The following is a 17,195-nucleotide window of genomic DNA, read 5'->3' on the forward strand; positions in this document are numbered from 1 at the left end:
AGGCTAATAAACACATGAAAAGATGCTCAACATCACCAATCATTAGGGAAATGCCAATCAAAGCCACGATGAGGGCTTCCCTGGTGGCGTAGTGGTTGAGAGTCCGCCTGCCGATGCAGGGGACCCGGATTCGTGCCCCGGTCCGGGAAGATCTCACATGCCGTGGAGCGACTGGGCCCATGAGCCATGGCCGCTGAACCTGCGTGTCTGGAGCCTGTTGCTCCGCAGTGGGAGAGGCCACAATGGTGAGAGGCCCACGTACCGCAAAAAAAAGAAAAAAGCCACAATGAGATACCATTTCATACCCATTAGGATGCTAGTTATAAAAAAACAAACAAAAAAAAAAAACAGAAAATAACAACTGTTGGCAAGGATGTTGAGACATTGGAACCCTTGTGCACTGCTGGTGGGAATGTAAAATGTGCAGCCACTGTGGAAAATGATACAGTGATTCCTCAAGAAGTTAAACATAGAATTACCATATGATCCAGCAATTCTACTTCTGTGTATGTATATACCCCCAAAAAACTGAAAGCAGGGACTTGAACATGTATTCGTCCTACTGTGGACATGATAGCATTATTCACAGTAGCCAAAAGGTGGAAACAACCAAAGTGTCCGTCGGTGGATTAATGGATAAACAAAATGTGGTATATCCACCAATGGAATATTATTCAGTCTTAAAAAGGAAGGAAATTCAGACACATGCTACAACATGGAAGCACCTTGAAAATATGATGCTAAGTGAAATGAGCCAGCCACAGAAGGAGAAATATTGTATGATTCCACTTATATGAAGTACTTAGAATCGTCAAATTCATAGAAATAGCAAGCAGAACTGCAGGTTGTCAGGGACTGAGGATGGAGGGGGAAGAGAGAGTTATTGTTTAATAGGCACAGAGTTTCACTTTACAGTAAAAAGACTTTTTAAAAATGTACAGTTCTCTGAATTTTAACACATGTATAGGTTCAAGTTGCCATCACCATAATCAGGATACAGAACAGTTCCATCAGGCAAAAAATTCCCCATCCTGTCCTCCCTGCCCACACCAACTATCCCTGGCAACCATGAAGTTGGTCTCTAACTCTCTAATTTTGTCTTTTTTGAGAATATCATATAAAGGGATTCATACAGCATATAGTCTTTTTCCTTTTTTGCGGTACGCGGGCCTCTCACTGCTGTGGCCTCTCCCGTCGCGGAGCACAGGCTCCGGACGCGCGGGCTCAGCGGCCATGGCTCACGGGCCCAGCCGCTCCGCGGCATGTGGGATCCTCCCGGACCGGGGCACGAACCCGTGTCCCCTGCATCGGCAGGCGGACTCTTTTAAGACTGGCTTCTTTCACCAGCATAATGCCTTTGAGATTAGTCCCAGTGCCACATGGAACAATAGCTTGTTTCTTTTTATTGCTGAATAGAGTTCTATTGTATGCATCCACCACAGTTTCTTTACCACTATTGAAGAGCATTTGGGTGTTCGCTGTTCCTGACAATTTTAAATAGAGCTGCTATAAATATTCACGAATGGGTTTTGGTGGGAACATACAATTCATTTCTCTAGGGAAGACGTGAAGGTCCACTCTGAGTGGCATCGTTTTGTACCACCACAAAGAGGGGAAACCCTCTTAATCAGATGACATTTGACTTCAAAGGAAAATCTGGAAACCAATCAGCCGGGCCACTCTCTTTATCTTGTGGCCATTTACTGGCCCAGAACTCCTAATATCCAGCCACTGCTCTTTCTATAATTATGTCTGAAGAATCATGGTTGATCTCCCATGGGAAAGACAAAGCTGAGTTATTTATTGATGGCAACATGAAACATCAGGATCAAAGAAAGTTCCATTCTACAGTCCTCACAGTTTCCAGAAGCTCTTGGGGAAGAAAAAGAAAGTTTTCCAGTTTAGACGCTTGTGATGTCAAAATTCAAATGTTCTGACATGGAAGCTCCTCTTCTAGGGCTGTATCTTACTGAAGCCCTCACACGAGCACATACACAAAGGTAAGGATCTTGGTGAAGCATTGTTTGAGGAGCAAATATTTCAAAAATATCTGACCGTCCACACAGTGGGAAAGCAGTATGTCTCTGTGTGTCGACACGGATGTATTTCCCAGATGTTTTGCTGTGGAAGACACTTCTGATTGGTTGATTCAATATCAGTGCCCGACTCTTGCAGCAAAGCATCATCATATGCCGTAAATCTGGCCAATGCTTCAAAAGTGGAAGGCTACTTGGGGTGGGGGTGCGGGGTAGGCAGAGGGTGTTTCTGGGGAACTATTTCTTTCCTAATAAAAGGGAACAGATGTGGTTGCCCTTCTCCCCTCTTTCGGTCTTCAGATGTTCAGAGCTGTAGTGGCCATTTTGTGCCCGTGAGATGATAAGCTTGCAGGCAAAAGCCAGCCGACCGAGGATGACGGAGAAGAGACAGAGAGGGGTTCCTAATGGAACTGTTGACCAGCTAAATGAATGCCAGCTGCTGCCTCGGAGAAAATATGAGGCTAATGAACCCCACATATTTAAATCACTCTATGTTTGCTATTACTTGCAGCTAAACATATTCTGATTGAAGTAACTGTCAAAGGAAAAGAATCAGCTTGCACAGCAATGTGCATATTGTCCTATTTTGTAAAATGAAATTGTATATGTATACAGGATAGTTATACATACATCAACAAATTGGAAGCGTAATAACAACTAGCAAGTATTGAGCACCTACCATGACAGGCACATCTTATCACTTTAATCCTCACAACCCCTCTGTCAGGTAGATGTTTTATCGTTATCACCATTTACAAGTGAGGAAACTGAGGCTTCAGAAGCTTTTCCAAACTGTACAACTAGCAGATGACTAGCCTGGGACTCGGAGCCAGGTGTCTCTGCCCCCAGAGAAAGTGCTTGGACCACCCTATGCAGACCTCCTCCCCTGTTTACAAATACAGATCCCCACCACCTCTAATGCAGTTATTTCTGGCAGTGGGTTGGAGGATGGGCTGGTTCTGTAGTGTTTCCTTTCCAATCAGCAAGCATCATTTTTGCTATAAAAATGCAAATCTAGAGAAATTGAAAAAATAAAGAATTGATCACATAACCCTAGTGCTAGGCACTAGGAATAGTTTTTTCTTCCAGATTTGAATACCTATTATAAATATCCATCCGATCATACATGCTTTTTGGAATTTAAAAGCATCCTTTTCAAACATATGAAAGAACCCTGGCTAAGAAGTCCCAGGATTGCCATCATTTTGTTACGTGACCTGTACCCCAGATAAGATATCTGCCAATCTGCCTCCTGCAATATGAGGGAATGGGGCCCTGCAGTAGATACATGAGAAGAAACCTTTTGAGTCTTTGAATAAGAGGGTTTTATGGATCTTTTTTTTTTTTTTTTAGTGGCTGGAATTCTCATCTCTTACCTTTACTAAACAGTTGCTTCTTAGGATCTTTAAAGAAAAAGTTTCGTCAAGAAGAAGTAGGTCTGTGTTTCCCAGCTGCCCGGTTCTATTTACAGCTTGGCAGCGTTCAGATCAGCCAGTCCTGAGAGGTTTCCTTGAGGACTCGCCCAGTTATCTCAACCACGTGGCCTGGGGCACTTTCCCTTAAAGGTCCTGGCATGGCCAGTACAGATTTCTAATCAGCTCTGATACCGCAGAGCCACTGACCAGCCCTTAGAGATAAGGCTTTCTTCTGCAGGGAGAAAAGGATTTGAAAAACTACCCGCCGCAATGGGGGACAGAAGCCCCTTCGAAACGGACATGCTCACCCTGACCCGTTACGTTATGGAAAAGGGGCGTCAGGCCAAAGGCACCGGGGAGCTCACACAGCTGCTGAACTCCATGCTGACGGCCATCAAAGCCATCTCCTCGGCCGTGCGCAAGGCTGGCCTGGCCCACCTGTGAGTCTGCCCTGCTGCGACACGCAGTGATGGGGGGCCCCGGTGCGGGTGGGCAGAGCTGTAGGTGCTTGGGCCGAAACGGACTCAGAAGTATTAGCCCGTGAGCCCTGGAGGGAAGTTGCCTTTAAAGTTTCTGCCAGGTGTCCTTTGATAAAGGGGCCTTCGACTTGTTTCAAGAAAGAAACAAAATACTTGGAGACATGCTATGGAGAAAAAATATATAATTTTCCCAGTTACCATGTATTATAATGATAAGCTCAGGGGCTTGTTCCATTGAAACATATCCTGAGTTATCGTGACTTGTGCTTGCATTCTCACTGGCGCAAAGCAACCGCCAGGAGACTTGAGAGGACGCTTGACGCCCTTTGCAGATATGAGCGTTTTATTACCATGACCTTTGCCCATGATAGTCATTAGGAGGTAGAAATCATTTACTGAATCCCAGGGCCCGTCATCCGTCTCCTTTCTCACCATCGAAAAGACTCTTTTGCTTTTAAAACAATATTTTATTTCTTCTCTGTGACTCAATCTTCTCTCCACTTGGTGTGCAGGAAGCTGGGAGGTGCTGGGCCCGGGAGGAGGGAATGCAGAGCGTTCTTCCACTTCGCCCTCTTGGTGCTTTACCCAAGTTCATGCTACAGCTGCCAATCCTCACAGCCAAGGGTCCAGTTTAAGTCTGTGGTGAAAAGAAGCAGTCTTTCTTTGGGCTTCCTTTTTCCTGGTAGCGATTGCAGTGGAGATCCTCTCAGAAGATGAACACACCCATTGTTGTTATTATTATTATTCCAAAATGAAGAAATAACAAAGTCCAATAATTTGAAATATTTATTCTAACAACTTAGTACTTTTAACACAAAAAAATGTGATAATTGCGGCTTCCCTGGTGGCGCAGTGGTTGAGAGTCCGCCTGCCGATGCAGGGGACACAGGTTCGTGCCCCGGTCCGGGAGGATCCCACATGCCGCGGAGCGGCTGGGCCCGTGAGCCATGGCCGCTGAGCCTGCGCATCTGGAGTCTGTGCTCCGCAACGGGAGAAGCCACAACAGTGAGAGGCCCGCGTACCGCAGGACAAAAAAAAAAAAAGATAATTACAGAGTTTATTTATATAATGCTTGGTGACTCAGTAATGAGCTCCAAGTTAAAGGTGATTGTGACTGGTTTTCCCCCTCTCTGTATTGCTGTAACTGTACGAGTACCTCATTTGGCAATAACGGCCAGCTCTACCTTTAAAGACCTTCATGAACGTGAGACACAGCTACTTGCCTCTGTTCTGCTCCTATCTGGTGGTGAGCTGCGCTACGCATAGAGCAGTTTCCTGAATTGCCTGCTGACCTCTCAGTGTTACCCATGTTAATGGGCTCCCCAGTGCATCATATGGGCTGGGCAGGGGCTGCTGTGGTGGGGTTGTGCTAATCGCTGCAGAACTCTGACTTTGTGGCCATGGAGTGTCCAGAGGACGTGGACTCAGCGATTGGATAATTCAGGTGCTCCTCTGACTTGGTTTTTTGTGCCATGTGATCATGGTCAATGATCTACTCTCGCTAGGGCCTGTAAAATTGTAAAACGGATTGGATACTAATAGCACCTAACTCGTAGGGCTAGTTGTAAAGCTTCGTAGGTGCATGTGATGATGATTTCGACAGTGCCAGCCCCGTAATAAATGCTCCTTGTTACTGTGGTTCCAAGTCCGAACCTGGGGAAATTTGCCGGCTAACAGGGCGATGTCGCTGAGCCACCACTAGGTGGCAGACGCAGCCCGTGGAAACAAGCCGTCAGGATTTCGCATTTTCTCGGAGGCTGAGGCAGGTGTCCTCCATAGGGCAGAGACCACGTATTTTGCCAATTCAGGCGGCATCCTTCCCTGGGTACCTCTGTAATAGATACCCAAGGTGTCAGTGGGAGAAGTCCATTGGTTGGAAATTCCTTCTTTCTAATAAGATGCTGAGATAATTTTAAGAGGACCCTGGAATTTCTTCTCAAAGAGCTAAAAGTTTGCATCCTATCCCAGAGCAATTCTGCTCATGAAAACGGGACTTTAACATATTCCTGCCACTTTCCCACTTAGGGGGTCTCAAGCCCCTCATTCCTTTGCTTCCTCTTTTTGGGAAGACATTTCTAGGCACCTGCTCGATAAATGCAAAATGGATCAGAAAGTCTCATATTTTTCTTCTGTTTTCTCTGCTCCTTGCTGTAGGAAGAAGGGGATGCTAGAATACCACCCTGGAATCCTCTCCACGGCTTTCTAATGTCAAAACAGTAGAACAATCCATTAAAAAATTATCAGTAAAGCTTAAATGTTAGTTAAGATCTAAGAAATAGTCTTACGGGTTAAAAAGCACTTTTCTGCCCATGATCTAACTTGGAGTAGTTGTCAGGCGACTAGATCTCATTGTGACGATCTTCCATTCTTTCTGAAAGGAGGGGTGTGGATGGTGGGAGGGGGTAGGCAGAGAAGAATGCCCCGCACCTGCAGGGAGGGTGCAGAGGGTGGGTTGAGGGGCGGGATAAGGGCGGGGTTTGTGTGGAGGTGGAGGAAGTGTTTGCAAAGCATAGGACGGAGAGCCTGTTTCTCCAACACCCACAGGCCTCAGGCACCCCAGCTCTTCATTCTCCGGTAGAAGTCGTATCAAGATTCCAGTTAAACAACAGGATTGGGTTTGTGGACCCTTTAAATTCTGATGCAACATAACCCAGTTTTGTGGTTGCTGTTGTGTATTTGTTTGCTTTTATTTTGAACCAGAAGGTACAGTCTTTGAGGTGAGGCCACCAGTATTGTTTTCCAAGGCAGATCTCATCACATCAGATATCAAGCTATGGGGGGATCGGTGGGGGAGGGGAGAGGCTGTCAATCAGGGAAAAGGGCGGGAAATGAGCTGTCCCCTGCCCCGGCTTAGGGTGAATCAGTGGGTCTCAACCCTGGCTACCTGTTAGAGCCACCTGAGGATTGCTTCAACAAATAAATGGCGTTAACAAAAAGGAGAGGGGGGGAATTACTTTCCTGCCATCCATTCTTCTAATTCAGTGAACGTATATTGAGCATCTGAGCACTGTGGAAACAAGTACAGTGAGTCACAGCTCTTGCCTTCGGTGAGCAGATAATCCAGCAGGAAGGACATTCCCACAAACAGGTTGTGAGCTGCTCTGGAAGGGCTGACAAGGCTGTATCTGGTGTGTGTGGCACCAGGGAAGCTTCTGGAAGAGGTTAGGAGGGCAAGTAGAAGAAAGTTGTCTGTGGGCAGAAAGCACTCCCATGGGGGGGATACCATGAGTGAAGGGGGAGAGGAGAGAAGCAGCTTGCTGGGTGCTGGTGGCCTCAGGACCTTGGTGGCTGTTGGCATGAGAAGGGCTTGAGGGGGGTGGTAGCCATGTGGCTTACGGAGAGAAGAGCACGGGGGGTGGGGGACAGGGAACCCAGGGGTCTGTGTGAGGCAGGTGTGTGCCCGTTGGGTTCCAGAGGCTGAGACTGAGGGTGAGAGGGCCAAGAGGCAAGGCCAGTGTGGGACCAGGCCTTCCTTGGTGCGGCCTGAAACCCACTGTGGAGGACCTGGGAACTCTGGGAGAGACAGGGGTGATCTGACTGATTTTAGAAGGATCCCACCCACGAGGGTGGGAGCTGGAGATTTTTTTTTTTTTTTTGCCGAGCTACGCAGCTTTCGGGATCTTAGTTCCCCAACCAGGGATCAAACCCGGGCCTGGGGAAGTGAAAGCACTGAGTCCTAACCACGGGACCCCCAAGGAATTCCCTGGAGACCTTTGCATAGCAATCCTCTAAAACACAAAGCCTCCAGATAGAATTCTTACAGTAGTGTTCATTCTTACATTGCTTGGAATGGTGGTAAAGAATCAAATTAAACTAGTTAAGTCTGTCCCCCACTTTCCTTCTTATTCAAGTAATGCCAAGCTACAGCAGAGCAAATTTTAATTCAGCCCAGCAGGCCACTATTTGAGGATAATCAACAAATACTAGAAATTCCGGGGCTGGAAAGCCACGGTCCTTTACTTTTTTTTTTTTTTGCGGTACGCGGGCCTCTCCCTGTTGTGGCCTCTCCCGCTGCGGAGCACAGGCTCCGGACGCGCAGGCTCAGCGGCCACGGCTCACGGGCCCAGCCGCTCCGCGGCATGCGGGATCCTCCCAGACCGGGGCACGAACCCGTGTCCCCTGCCTCGGCAGGCGGACTCTTAACCACTGCGCCACCAGGGAAGCCCGGTCCTTTACTTTTTAGAGTTATTAATTATGGCGATGTGTCTGACTTTATGAATTCTCTCTCCCAGGGCCGGGGGCAGGGTTGCTCGTTAGTAAGATTGAATTCTGGTTCGTGTTTACTGGGACGACGAGGGACTTAGGACAATATCCCTGAGGTGTAAAGGAAGCAAGAGTAAGAACCAGCGCTGTGAGACAGGACGCACTTGGTCGTATTTATAAGTTGGAGACTCTGGAGCCATGAAGGGCAAAGAGGGATACAGCGGCGGTATCTTGGCGTCTGGGCATCTCTGCTGGAGTCCAGGCTCCCTTCCTGATTTCCTCCAACCTTTTGTCTTCTTAGGTACGGAATCGCGGGAAGCGTGAACGTGACAGGGGATGAGGTGAAGAAACTGGACGTGTTATCCAATTCCCTGGTGATCAACATGCTCCAGTCCTCCTACAGCACCTGCGTCCTGGTCTCGGAAGAGAATAAAGACGCACTTATCACCGCCCAGGAGAAGAGGGTGAGTGTGGCAGCCTTGCTGAAGTTCCCTTACTCACCAGTAGAGGGCGCAACTGAGTTGGGAGGACTCTGGTTGCCTTACTTTTTTTTATTTCTGGTATTTTCCTCTATTGCTTAATTTTTTGTTTTCTGGAAACAAACAAGGGATTACATGCTTCTTTAGTTGGAATCCTTATGCTGTCTAGTCAAACAGACTCCGTAATAAGGCAGTGATTCATTCAGGAAATAAATCAGAGTGCTTTACTGTAACTTCTCAGTGGATGGGGTTCATCATGGGTTTTCACTTACTGTACTGGTAACAAGTCCCAACATTTTGGAGCGCTTGAAAATCCAGTCCAGTAAAAAGTAGAGTTCTTGTGGTACTATACCGTCTCTTAATCTTCTCATCCCCACTATACTCCCAGCCCCTTCCCCAAGGGGGTTTGGTTTCAGCAGAGATTCCTTCATGCCTGACAAACTTAGACTAAAACATAAAAGAATTCATAAAGATCGTTGCTCTGGCCTTAATGCAATGGTAAACTTGGTTAGTGCAGGGCATGATTGGGGAGGGTCTATATTCACTATGTTTTCACAGTTTATTAAAAAAAAAAAAAAAAAAAAGCTGGTGGCCAAAAAATTCAACCGATATTCAGCTGCCGTACGGTAACGCCAAATAAACGCTAAGACTGTTGGCCCTTGTTTTGTACAGTGGGTCCTGGGGACAAGGTGCCATTTCCTTGTGATTAGCTGAAAGGATGGAAAAAGTAAAGTAAAGCCAAATTTATCGAACACTTGCTGTATGGTGGGGACTGTGCCAAAGCACGTTATACTTGTTGTCTCACATAATTAGGCTAAGTCACACCTATTATTTTCAACTTTCAACTTCCACCGATATGACCCTTGATTATCTCTCTGATCAAATCTCACGTTTTCTTTCCCCGTTGGCCTGAGCTACACAGGTCTTCACGCTAGTTCTTGAATACTCCTTGCTTGTTCCCACGTCAGCTTGTGAACCTTCTCCAGCATATGCCTGATGTTCAACAAATATCTGTTGAATGCATGCATGTGTGAAATGAAGGGGCTGAATTGGCTTATCTACAGGGAGAATGGGGAATTTCCAGGTTTATGAATTCCACTGCCCTCCCCGCTTCACCTCCTGTTGAACAAGGAAAAAAGAAAGGAGAAAAGGAAGAAATAAGAAAGAAAGAAAGAAAGAGAGAAAGAAAGAAAGAAAGAAAGAAAGGAAAAAAGGGAAAGAAAGAAAGGAAGAAATCTCACATTAAGCTAGGGCATTACTCATTGGAAAGTCAGGGGAAAGGAGATTAGTGGTGGGAAAAATGACTCCCATCTTACTTGAGGCTCGATCACCAGTGTTTAATTAGCCAGGACACCCCAGTCCCCAACACTAAGGCTCTCACAGAATCTTGCACATAGGAGGCCTGTAAAAAGTATCTGGTGTTTTCTTTCCCCCGAGCTGCCGGCGACAGCAGCGTGAGTGGGCATGAGGGACATGGTGTCTCAAGACCCCGCCTACTCTGTCTCTGGTCGTCACATCAGCAAGGTAGGGTGGGTGCAGCAAAACCCAGAGGAGTATTTTTATTCTCCTGATGTAGTCATACATAACAGCTATTTTAATAAGACACACCCAGAGGCCCTGGGACATTGTTCTGAGATTTTCTTTCAGTAAAAATGTGCTAAAATGAAAAAAGCTTGTCTGGGGAGAGGCTCAGAAGTATCAGTAAATCAGTAGCCGACCTTACTGTGGACGTGGGTAGAGCTTATCCAAGGTCGTCTTCAGCTTCTCCACCTCTTCCCTGCAAGGTGCCCATTTCAGACCTGGTTTCCTCTCACACCCTCAGCAGCTCTGAGTCCCCACTGGTCCCAGGTAGGAGGGGAGGGCGGAGCCAGGGCAGGTGGGAGGAGAGCTATTTGGAGGTGGGTGGGACCTCCATCACCCACTGTGGGTGTCAACTAATCTGTTTATGGGCAGGCGGGCTCTGAGCTGCACAGTTAATGTGTGCTGATACACTCTGCACTCCTTAAGTAATTGCATTTTTTGACAAGGATATCCCTTTGCTCTGAATCGCTTTTGGTGTAGCGTTGTCTGACACACACAGCCACGTACACAGAGTGTGTTGCTCGGAAGGTGACCTGATCAGGTGTTCTGCCCTCTGCGCATGTAGGGGAAATACGTGGTCTGCTTTGACCCACTGGACGGATCTTCGAACATCGACTGCCTGGCCTCCATTGGAACCATATTTGCCATCTACAGAAAGGTGAGTAAACAGTATGCTCTGTAACACCTCCTTCCTCTGGTGGTTCCAAACGTTCCTGGGCTGGGAGCCACAAGTCTGGAGTTCTAACCTCGGTCCTCCCACTAACCAGACACACTGTGGCAGGCAAGCCATGAACCTCGCTCTGCCTCGGGCTCCTCATTGAATACCCGAATCGCTCATTTCCTTCAGTCCTGTTCTCGGCGTTCCTAGGAAGGGAGGGTGAGCTGATAGATGGGGCCTTGTTCTGAAAATCTGGAGGCAACACAGATGCCAGACGTGGAATTAGGTTCCTGGTGGCATCTGAAGGCCCCTCTGTTCCTTCCTTGTGTATCTTAAATCTTACTGCGTTTGCTTTCTGTTGCTGCTGTAACAATTCACTACACATTTAGAGGCTTAAAACAACCTCCATTAATTATCACCCAGTTCTTGGGTCAGAAGTTTGGCAGGCATGGCTAGGTTCTCTGGCTTGTAAGGCCAAAATCTTGGTGTCAGCCAGCCTGGCATCCTATTGAGAAGAATTCGCTTCCAGGCTCGCTTAGGCTGTTGGCAAAATTCACTGAAACTGTCAACATCCATCCCCGCACATAGTTACAATTTGTGTGTGTGTGTGTGTGAGAGTGTGTGTGTGTGTGTGTGTGTGTGTGTGTGTGATGAGGACTTTTAAGATCTACTCTCACAGCCACTTTCAAATAGACAATACAGTATTTTTTTTTAAACACCTTTATTGGAGTATAATTGCTTTAAAATGGTATGTTGGTTTCTGCTTTATAACAAAGTGAATCAGCTATACATATACATATATCCCCATATCTCCTCCCTCTTGCATCTCCCATCCATCATCCCTATCCCACCCCTCTAGGTGGACACAAAGCACTGAGCTGATCTCCCTGTGCTATGTGGCTGCTTCCCACTAGCTATCTATTTTACATTTGGTAGTGTATATAAGTCCATGCCACTCTCTCACTTCATCCCAGCTTACCCTTCCCATTCCCACGTCCTCAAGTCCATTCTATACATCTGCATCTTTATTCCTATCCTGTCCCTAGGTTCTTCAGAACAATTTTCTTTTTTTTTTAGATTCCATATATATGTATTAGCATACAGTATTGTTTTTCTATTTCTGACTTACTTCAGCCTGTATGACAGACTCTAGGTCCATCCACCTCACTACAAATAACTCAGTTTCGTTTCTTTTTATGGCTGAGTAATATTCCATTGTATATATGTGCCACATCTTCTTTATCCATTCATCTGTCGATGGACACTTAGGTTGCTTCCATGTCCTGGCTATTGTAAATAGAGCTGCAGTGGACATTGTGGTACATGACTCTTTTTGAATTATCATTTTCTCAAGGTATATGCCCAGTAGTGGGATTTCTGGGTTGTATGGTAGTTCTATTTGTAGTTTTTTAAGGAACCTCCATACTGTTCTCCATAGTGGCTGTATCAATTTACATTGCCACCAACAGTGCAAGAGGGTTCCCTTTTCTCCACACCCTCTCCAGCACTTATTGTTTGTAGATTTTTTTTTTTTTCCTGTATGTGGGCCTCTCACTGTTGTGGCCTCTCCTGTTGCGGAGCACAGGCTCCGGACGCGCAGGCTCAGCGACCATGGCTCACGGCCCAGCTGCTCCGCAGCATGTGGGATCCTTCCAGACCGGGGCACGAACCCGTGTCCCCTGCACCGGCAGGTGGACTTTCAACCACTGTGCCACCAGGGAAGCCCTGTTTGTAGATTTTTTGATGATGACCATTCTGACTGGTGTGAGGTGATATGTCATTGTAGTTTTGATTTGCATTTCCCTAATGATTAGTGATGTTGAGCATTCTTTCATGTGTTTGTTGGTTGTCTGTATATCTTCTTTGGAGAAATGTCTATTTAGATCTTCTGCCCATTTTTGGATGGGGTTGTTTGCTTTTTTGATATTGAGCTGCATGAGCTGCTTGTAAATTTTGGAGATTAGTCCTTTGTCAGTTGCTTCATTTACAAATATTTTCTCCCATTCTGAGGGTTGTCTTTTCATCTTGTTTATGTTTTCCTTCGGTGTGCAAAAGCTTTTAAGATTCATTAGGTCCCATTTGTTTATTTTTGTTTTTATTTCCATTTCTCTAGGAGGTGGGACAAAAAGGATCTTGCTGTGATTTATGTCATACAGTGTTCTGCCTATGTTTTCCTCTAAGAGTTTTATAGTGTCTGGCCTTACATTTAGGTCTTTAATCCATTTTGAGTTTATTTTTGTGCATGGTGTTAGGGAGTGTTCTAATTTCATTCTTTTACATGCAGCTGTCCAGTTGTCCCAGCACCATTTATTGAAGAGGCTGTCTTTTGTCCATTGTATATTCTTGCCACCTTTATCAAAGATAAGATGACCATATGTGCATGGGTTTATCTCTGGGCTTTCTATCCTGTTCCATTGACCTATATTTCTGTTTTTGTGCCAGTACCATACTGTCTTGATTACTGTAGCTTTGTAGTATAGTCTGAAGTCTGGGAGCCTGATTCCTCCAGCTCCGTTTTTCTTTCTCAAGATTGCTTTGGGTATTCGGGGTCTTTTGTATCTCCATACAAATTGTGAAATATTTTGTTCTAGTTCTGTGAAAAATTCCATTGGTAGTTTGATAAGGATTGCATTGAATGTGTAGATTGCTTTGGGTAGTATAGTCATTTTCACAATGTTAGTTCTTCCAATCCAAGAACATGGTACATCTCTCCATCTGTTTGTATCATCTTTAATTTCTTTCATCAGTGTCTTATAGTTTTCTTCATACAGGTCTTTTGTCTCCTTAGGTAGGCTTATTACAAGGTATTTTATTCTTTTTGTTGCAATGGTAAATGGGAGTGTTTCCTTAATTTCTCTTTCAGGTTTTTCATCATTGGTGTATAGGAGTGCAACAGATTTCTGTGCATTAATTTTTTATCCTGCTACTTTACCAAATTCATTGAGTAGCTCTAGTAGTTTTCTGGTAACGTCTTTAGGATTCTCTATGTATAGTACCTTGTCATCGGCAAACAGTGACAGCTTTACTTCTTCTTTTCCGATTTGGATTCCTTTGATTTCTTTTTCTTCTCTGATTGCTGTGGCTAAAACTTCCAAAACTATGTTGAATAATAGTGGTGAGAGTGGGCAACCTTGTCTTGTTCCTGATCTTAGTGGAAATGGTTTCAGTTTTTCACTGTTAAGAATGATGTTGGCCATGGGTTTGTCATATACAGACTTTATTACGTTGAGGTAGTTTCCGTCTCTGCCTACTTTCTGGAGGATTTTTATCATAAATGGGTGTTGAATTTTGTTGAAAGCTTTTTCTGCATCTATTGAGATGATCATATGGTTTTTTTCCTTCAATTTGTTAATATGGTGTATCACATTGATTGGTTTGTATATATTGAAGAATCCTTGCATTCCTGGGATAAACCCCACTTGATCATGGTGTATGATCCTTTTAATGTGCTGTTGGATTCTGTTTGCTAGTATTTTGTTGAGGATTTTTGCATCTATGTTCATCAGTGATATTGGCCTGTAGTTTTCTTTCTTTGTGGCATCTTTGTCTTGTTTTGGTATCAGGGTGATGGTGGCCTTGTCTAATGAGGTTGGTAGTGTTCCTCTCTCTGCTATATTTTGGAAGAGTTTGAGAAGCATAGGTGTTAGCTCTTCTCTAAATGTTTGATAGAATTTGCCTGGAAGCCATCTGGTCCTGGGCTTTTGTTTGTTGGAAGATTTTTAATCACAGTTCCAATTTCAGAGCTTGTGATTGGTCTGTTTACATTTCCTATTTCTTCTTGGTTCAGTCTTGGAATGCTGTGCTCTTCTAAGACTGTGCCTATTTCTTCCAGGTTGTCCATTTTATTGGCATATAGTTACTTGTAGTAATCTCTCATGATCCTTTGTATTTCTGCAGCGTCAGTTGTTGCTTCTCCTTTTTCATTTCTAATTCTATTATTTGAGTCTTCTCCCTTTTTTTCTTGATGAGTCTGGCTAATGGTTTATCAGTTTTGTTTATCTTCTCAAAGAACCTGCTTTTAGTTTTATTGCTCTTAGCTATTGTTTCCTTCATTTCTGTTTCATTTATTTCTGATCTTATCTTTATGATTTCTTTCCTTTTGCTAACTTTGGGGATTTTTTGTTCTTCTTTCTCTAATTGCTTTAGGTGTAAGTTTAGGTTGTTTATTTGAGGTGTTTCTTGTTTCTTGAGGTAGGATTTTATGGCTATAAACTTCCCTCTTAAAACTGCTTTTGCTGCATCCCATAGGTTTTGGGTTGTCTTGTTTTCATTGTCATTTGTTTCTTGGTATTTTTTTATTTCCTCAGTGATCTCTTGGTTATTAAGTAGTGTATTGTGTAGCCTCCATGTATTTGTATTTTTGTACAGATTTTTTCCTGTAATTGATACCTAGTCTCATAGCATTGTGGTCAGAAAATATAGTTGATATGATTTCAATTTTCTTAAATTTACCAAGGCTTGATTTGTGATCCAAGATATGATCTATCCTGGATTATGTCCCATGAGCAGTTGAGAAGAAAGTGTGACAACATGGTATTATTAACTCTAGTCTCGATGCTGTACATTACATCCCCAGGACTTACTTATCTTATAATTGGAAGTCTGTACTTTTGACCACCTTCACTTATTTCACCTACCCCACCCCTTGCTTCTGGAAACTACCAATCTGTTCTCTGTATCTATGAGCTTTTTTTTTTTTTTAGAGTCCACATGTAAGTGGGATCATACAGTATTTGTCCTTCTCTGACTTATTTCACTTAGCATAATGCCCTCAAAGTCCATCCATATTGTTATGAATGGCAGGATTTCCTTGTTCTTTATTGCTGAATTTTATGTATATATATCTGTGAAAGAGTGATTTCATGTCCTTCAGGTGTATACCCAGAAGTGTAATTGCTGGATCTTATATAGCTCTATATTTAATTCTTGGAAGAACCTCCATACTGTTTTCCATGGTGGCTTCACGAATTTACATTCCTACAAGCAGTGCCCGAGGATTCCCTTCTCTCCACATCCTCACTGACACTTTTTATTGCTGATCTTTTTGATATTAGTCATTCTGACAGGTGTGCGGTGCTATCTCATTGTGGTTTTGATTTGCATTTCCCTGATGATTAGTGATGTTGAGCACCTTTTCATATAACCGTTGGCCCTTTGTATGCCTTCTTTGGAAAAATGTCTATTCAGTCAGATCATTTGTTTTTATGCCATTGAGTTGTGTGAGTTCTTTGTATATTTTGGATATTAATCCCTTATTCTATGTATTATCTCCAAATATTTTTTTCTTTTTCATTTTGTTGATGGTCTTAATAGCTTCTTAAAGCCAACTGATTTAAAAACAAAGAGGAATAATGGGGGAGGCTCTGCATGTGTGTGGACAGGGAGTATGTAGGAAATCTCTGTATCTTTCTCACAATTTTTCTGTGACCCTAAAACTGTTCTCAAAAAAATGAAGTCTTTGAAACAAAAAAAGAGGAATATTACTATACGTAATATGGGATATTCACACTTGAATTTTGGTGATTTTGAATACAGAGATTTTGTCTTAAAATTCAAATAAACCAGAGGCTTTGAATGCTAGTCCAAATAACCATAGATTTTCTCTGATACTGTTTCTAAAGAAGTGGGGCAAGTTTGAGAAATGAATGAGACATGAAGAGAAAGCTTTGTGATGCTTAAGCAATATCTAATGAGAGAGCAGCTTGCTTCAGAGACCTCATGGGGCTGTCACAGCCTCTTAGAACCCTATCAAAGCCAGGGATGGTGCCCGTTTCTGACCAGGATTTCTTTGATTTTCTATAAGCATCAAGATAGAAGTTTCAGGACTGTCAGAGAACTGTCAAAAGTATTTTCTTCCCCTTATCTCTGAAGAGCATTGCTAAAACACCCTTCATGATGTCCCATACTGCTTTCAGCTCCCTGTTCTATGATTTTCCTTTTTCTTGAAGTTGACATTTTCCATTTCCAACAGTCACAGATTAGACAAAGTGCAAACTCTCTCCCTTCAAGACATCCAGAACTTTTGGATACAATATATCATCCTTTAAATTCGTGGCTGAGCTCATTGAAATGAACAAGCAATAAACACAAGGTAAAGGGCGGAGGACCACAATCAGAAAAGTGAAAACCAGAGGCTTAAAAGGAGGACTGAGGGAGTTGTCCTGATGTGAGGAGCTGGTCTTGTTGATCTGAGTAAATCAAGGGTGTGGGTTTTAACACCCCTACAGGGTCAGGAGACCCCGTCTCCCATTACTATGGGTAAGTCAACCTCACCAAAATTCTACTCTTTTACTGACATAAGGATACATAGACCAGTGGAACACAAAAGAGATCCTAGAGATAAA

The 17,195-nt window shown here is 44.0% G+C and overlaps 1 protein-coding gene across 1 annotated transcript in view; it reads left to right on the plus strand.

Moving 5' to 3' along the window:
• The first annotated feature begins 3,472 nt into the window (after window positions 1–3,472).
• The window catches only part of FBP2 (fructose-bisphosphatase 2), a 36,121-nt gene continuing 22,398 nt past the window's right edge, over window positions 3,473–17,195 (plus strand). The window contains exons 1-3 of the mRNA XM_004283040.4: window positions 3,473–3,891; window positions 8,435–8,597; window positions 10,759–10,851. Of these exons, the coding sequence (XP_004283088.1) occupies window positions 3,722–3,891; window positions 8,435–8,597; window positions 10,759–10,851 (426 nt within the window). The 5' untranslated portion in view covers window positions 3,473–3,721. The remainder of the gene's footprint in view (window positions 3,892–8,434; window positions 8,598–10,758; window positions 10,852–17,195) is intronic.

The sequence above is a fragment of the Orcinus orca genome, chromosome 6, assembly GCF_937001465.1.
Source record: "Orcinus orca chromosome 6, mOrcOrc1.1, whole genome shotgun sequence".
Lineage (NCBI taxonomy): Eukaryota > Metazoa > Chordata > Mammalia > Artiodactyla > Delphinidae > Orcinus > Orcinus orca.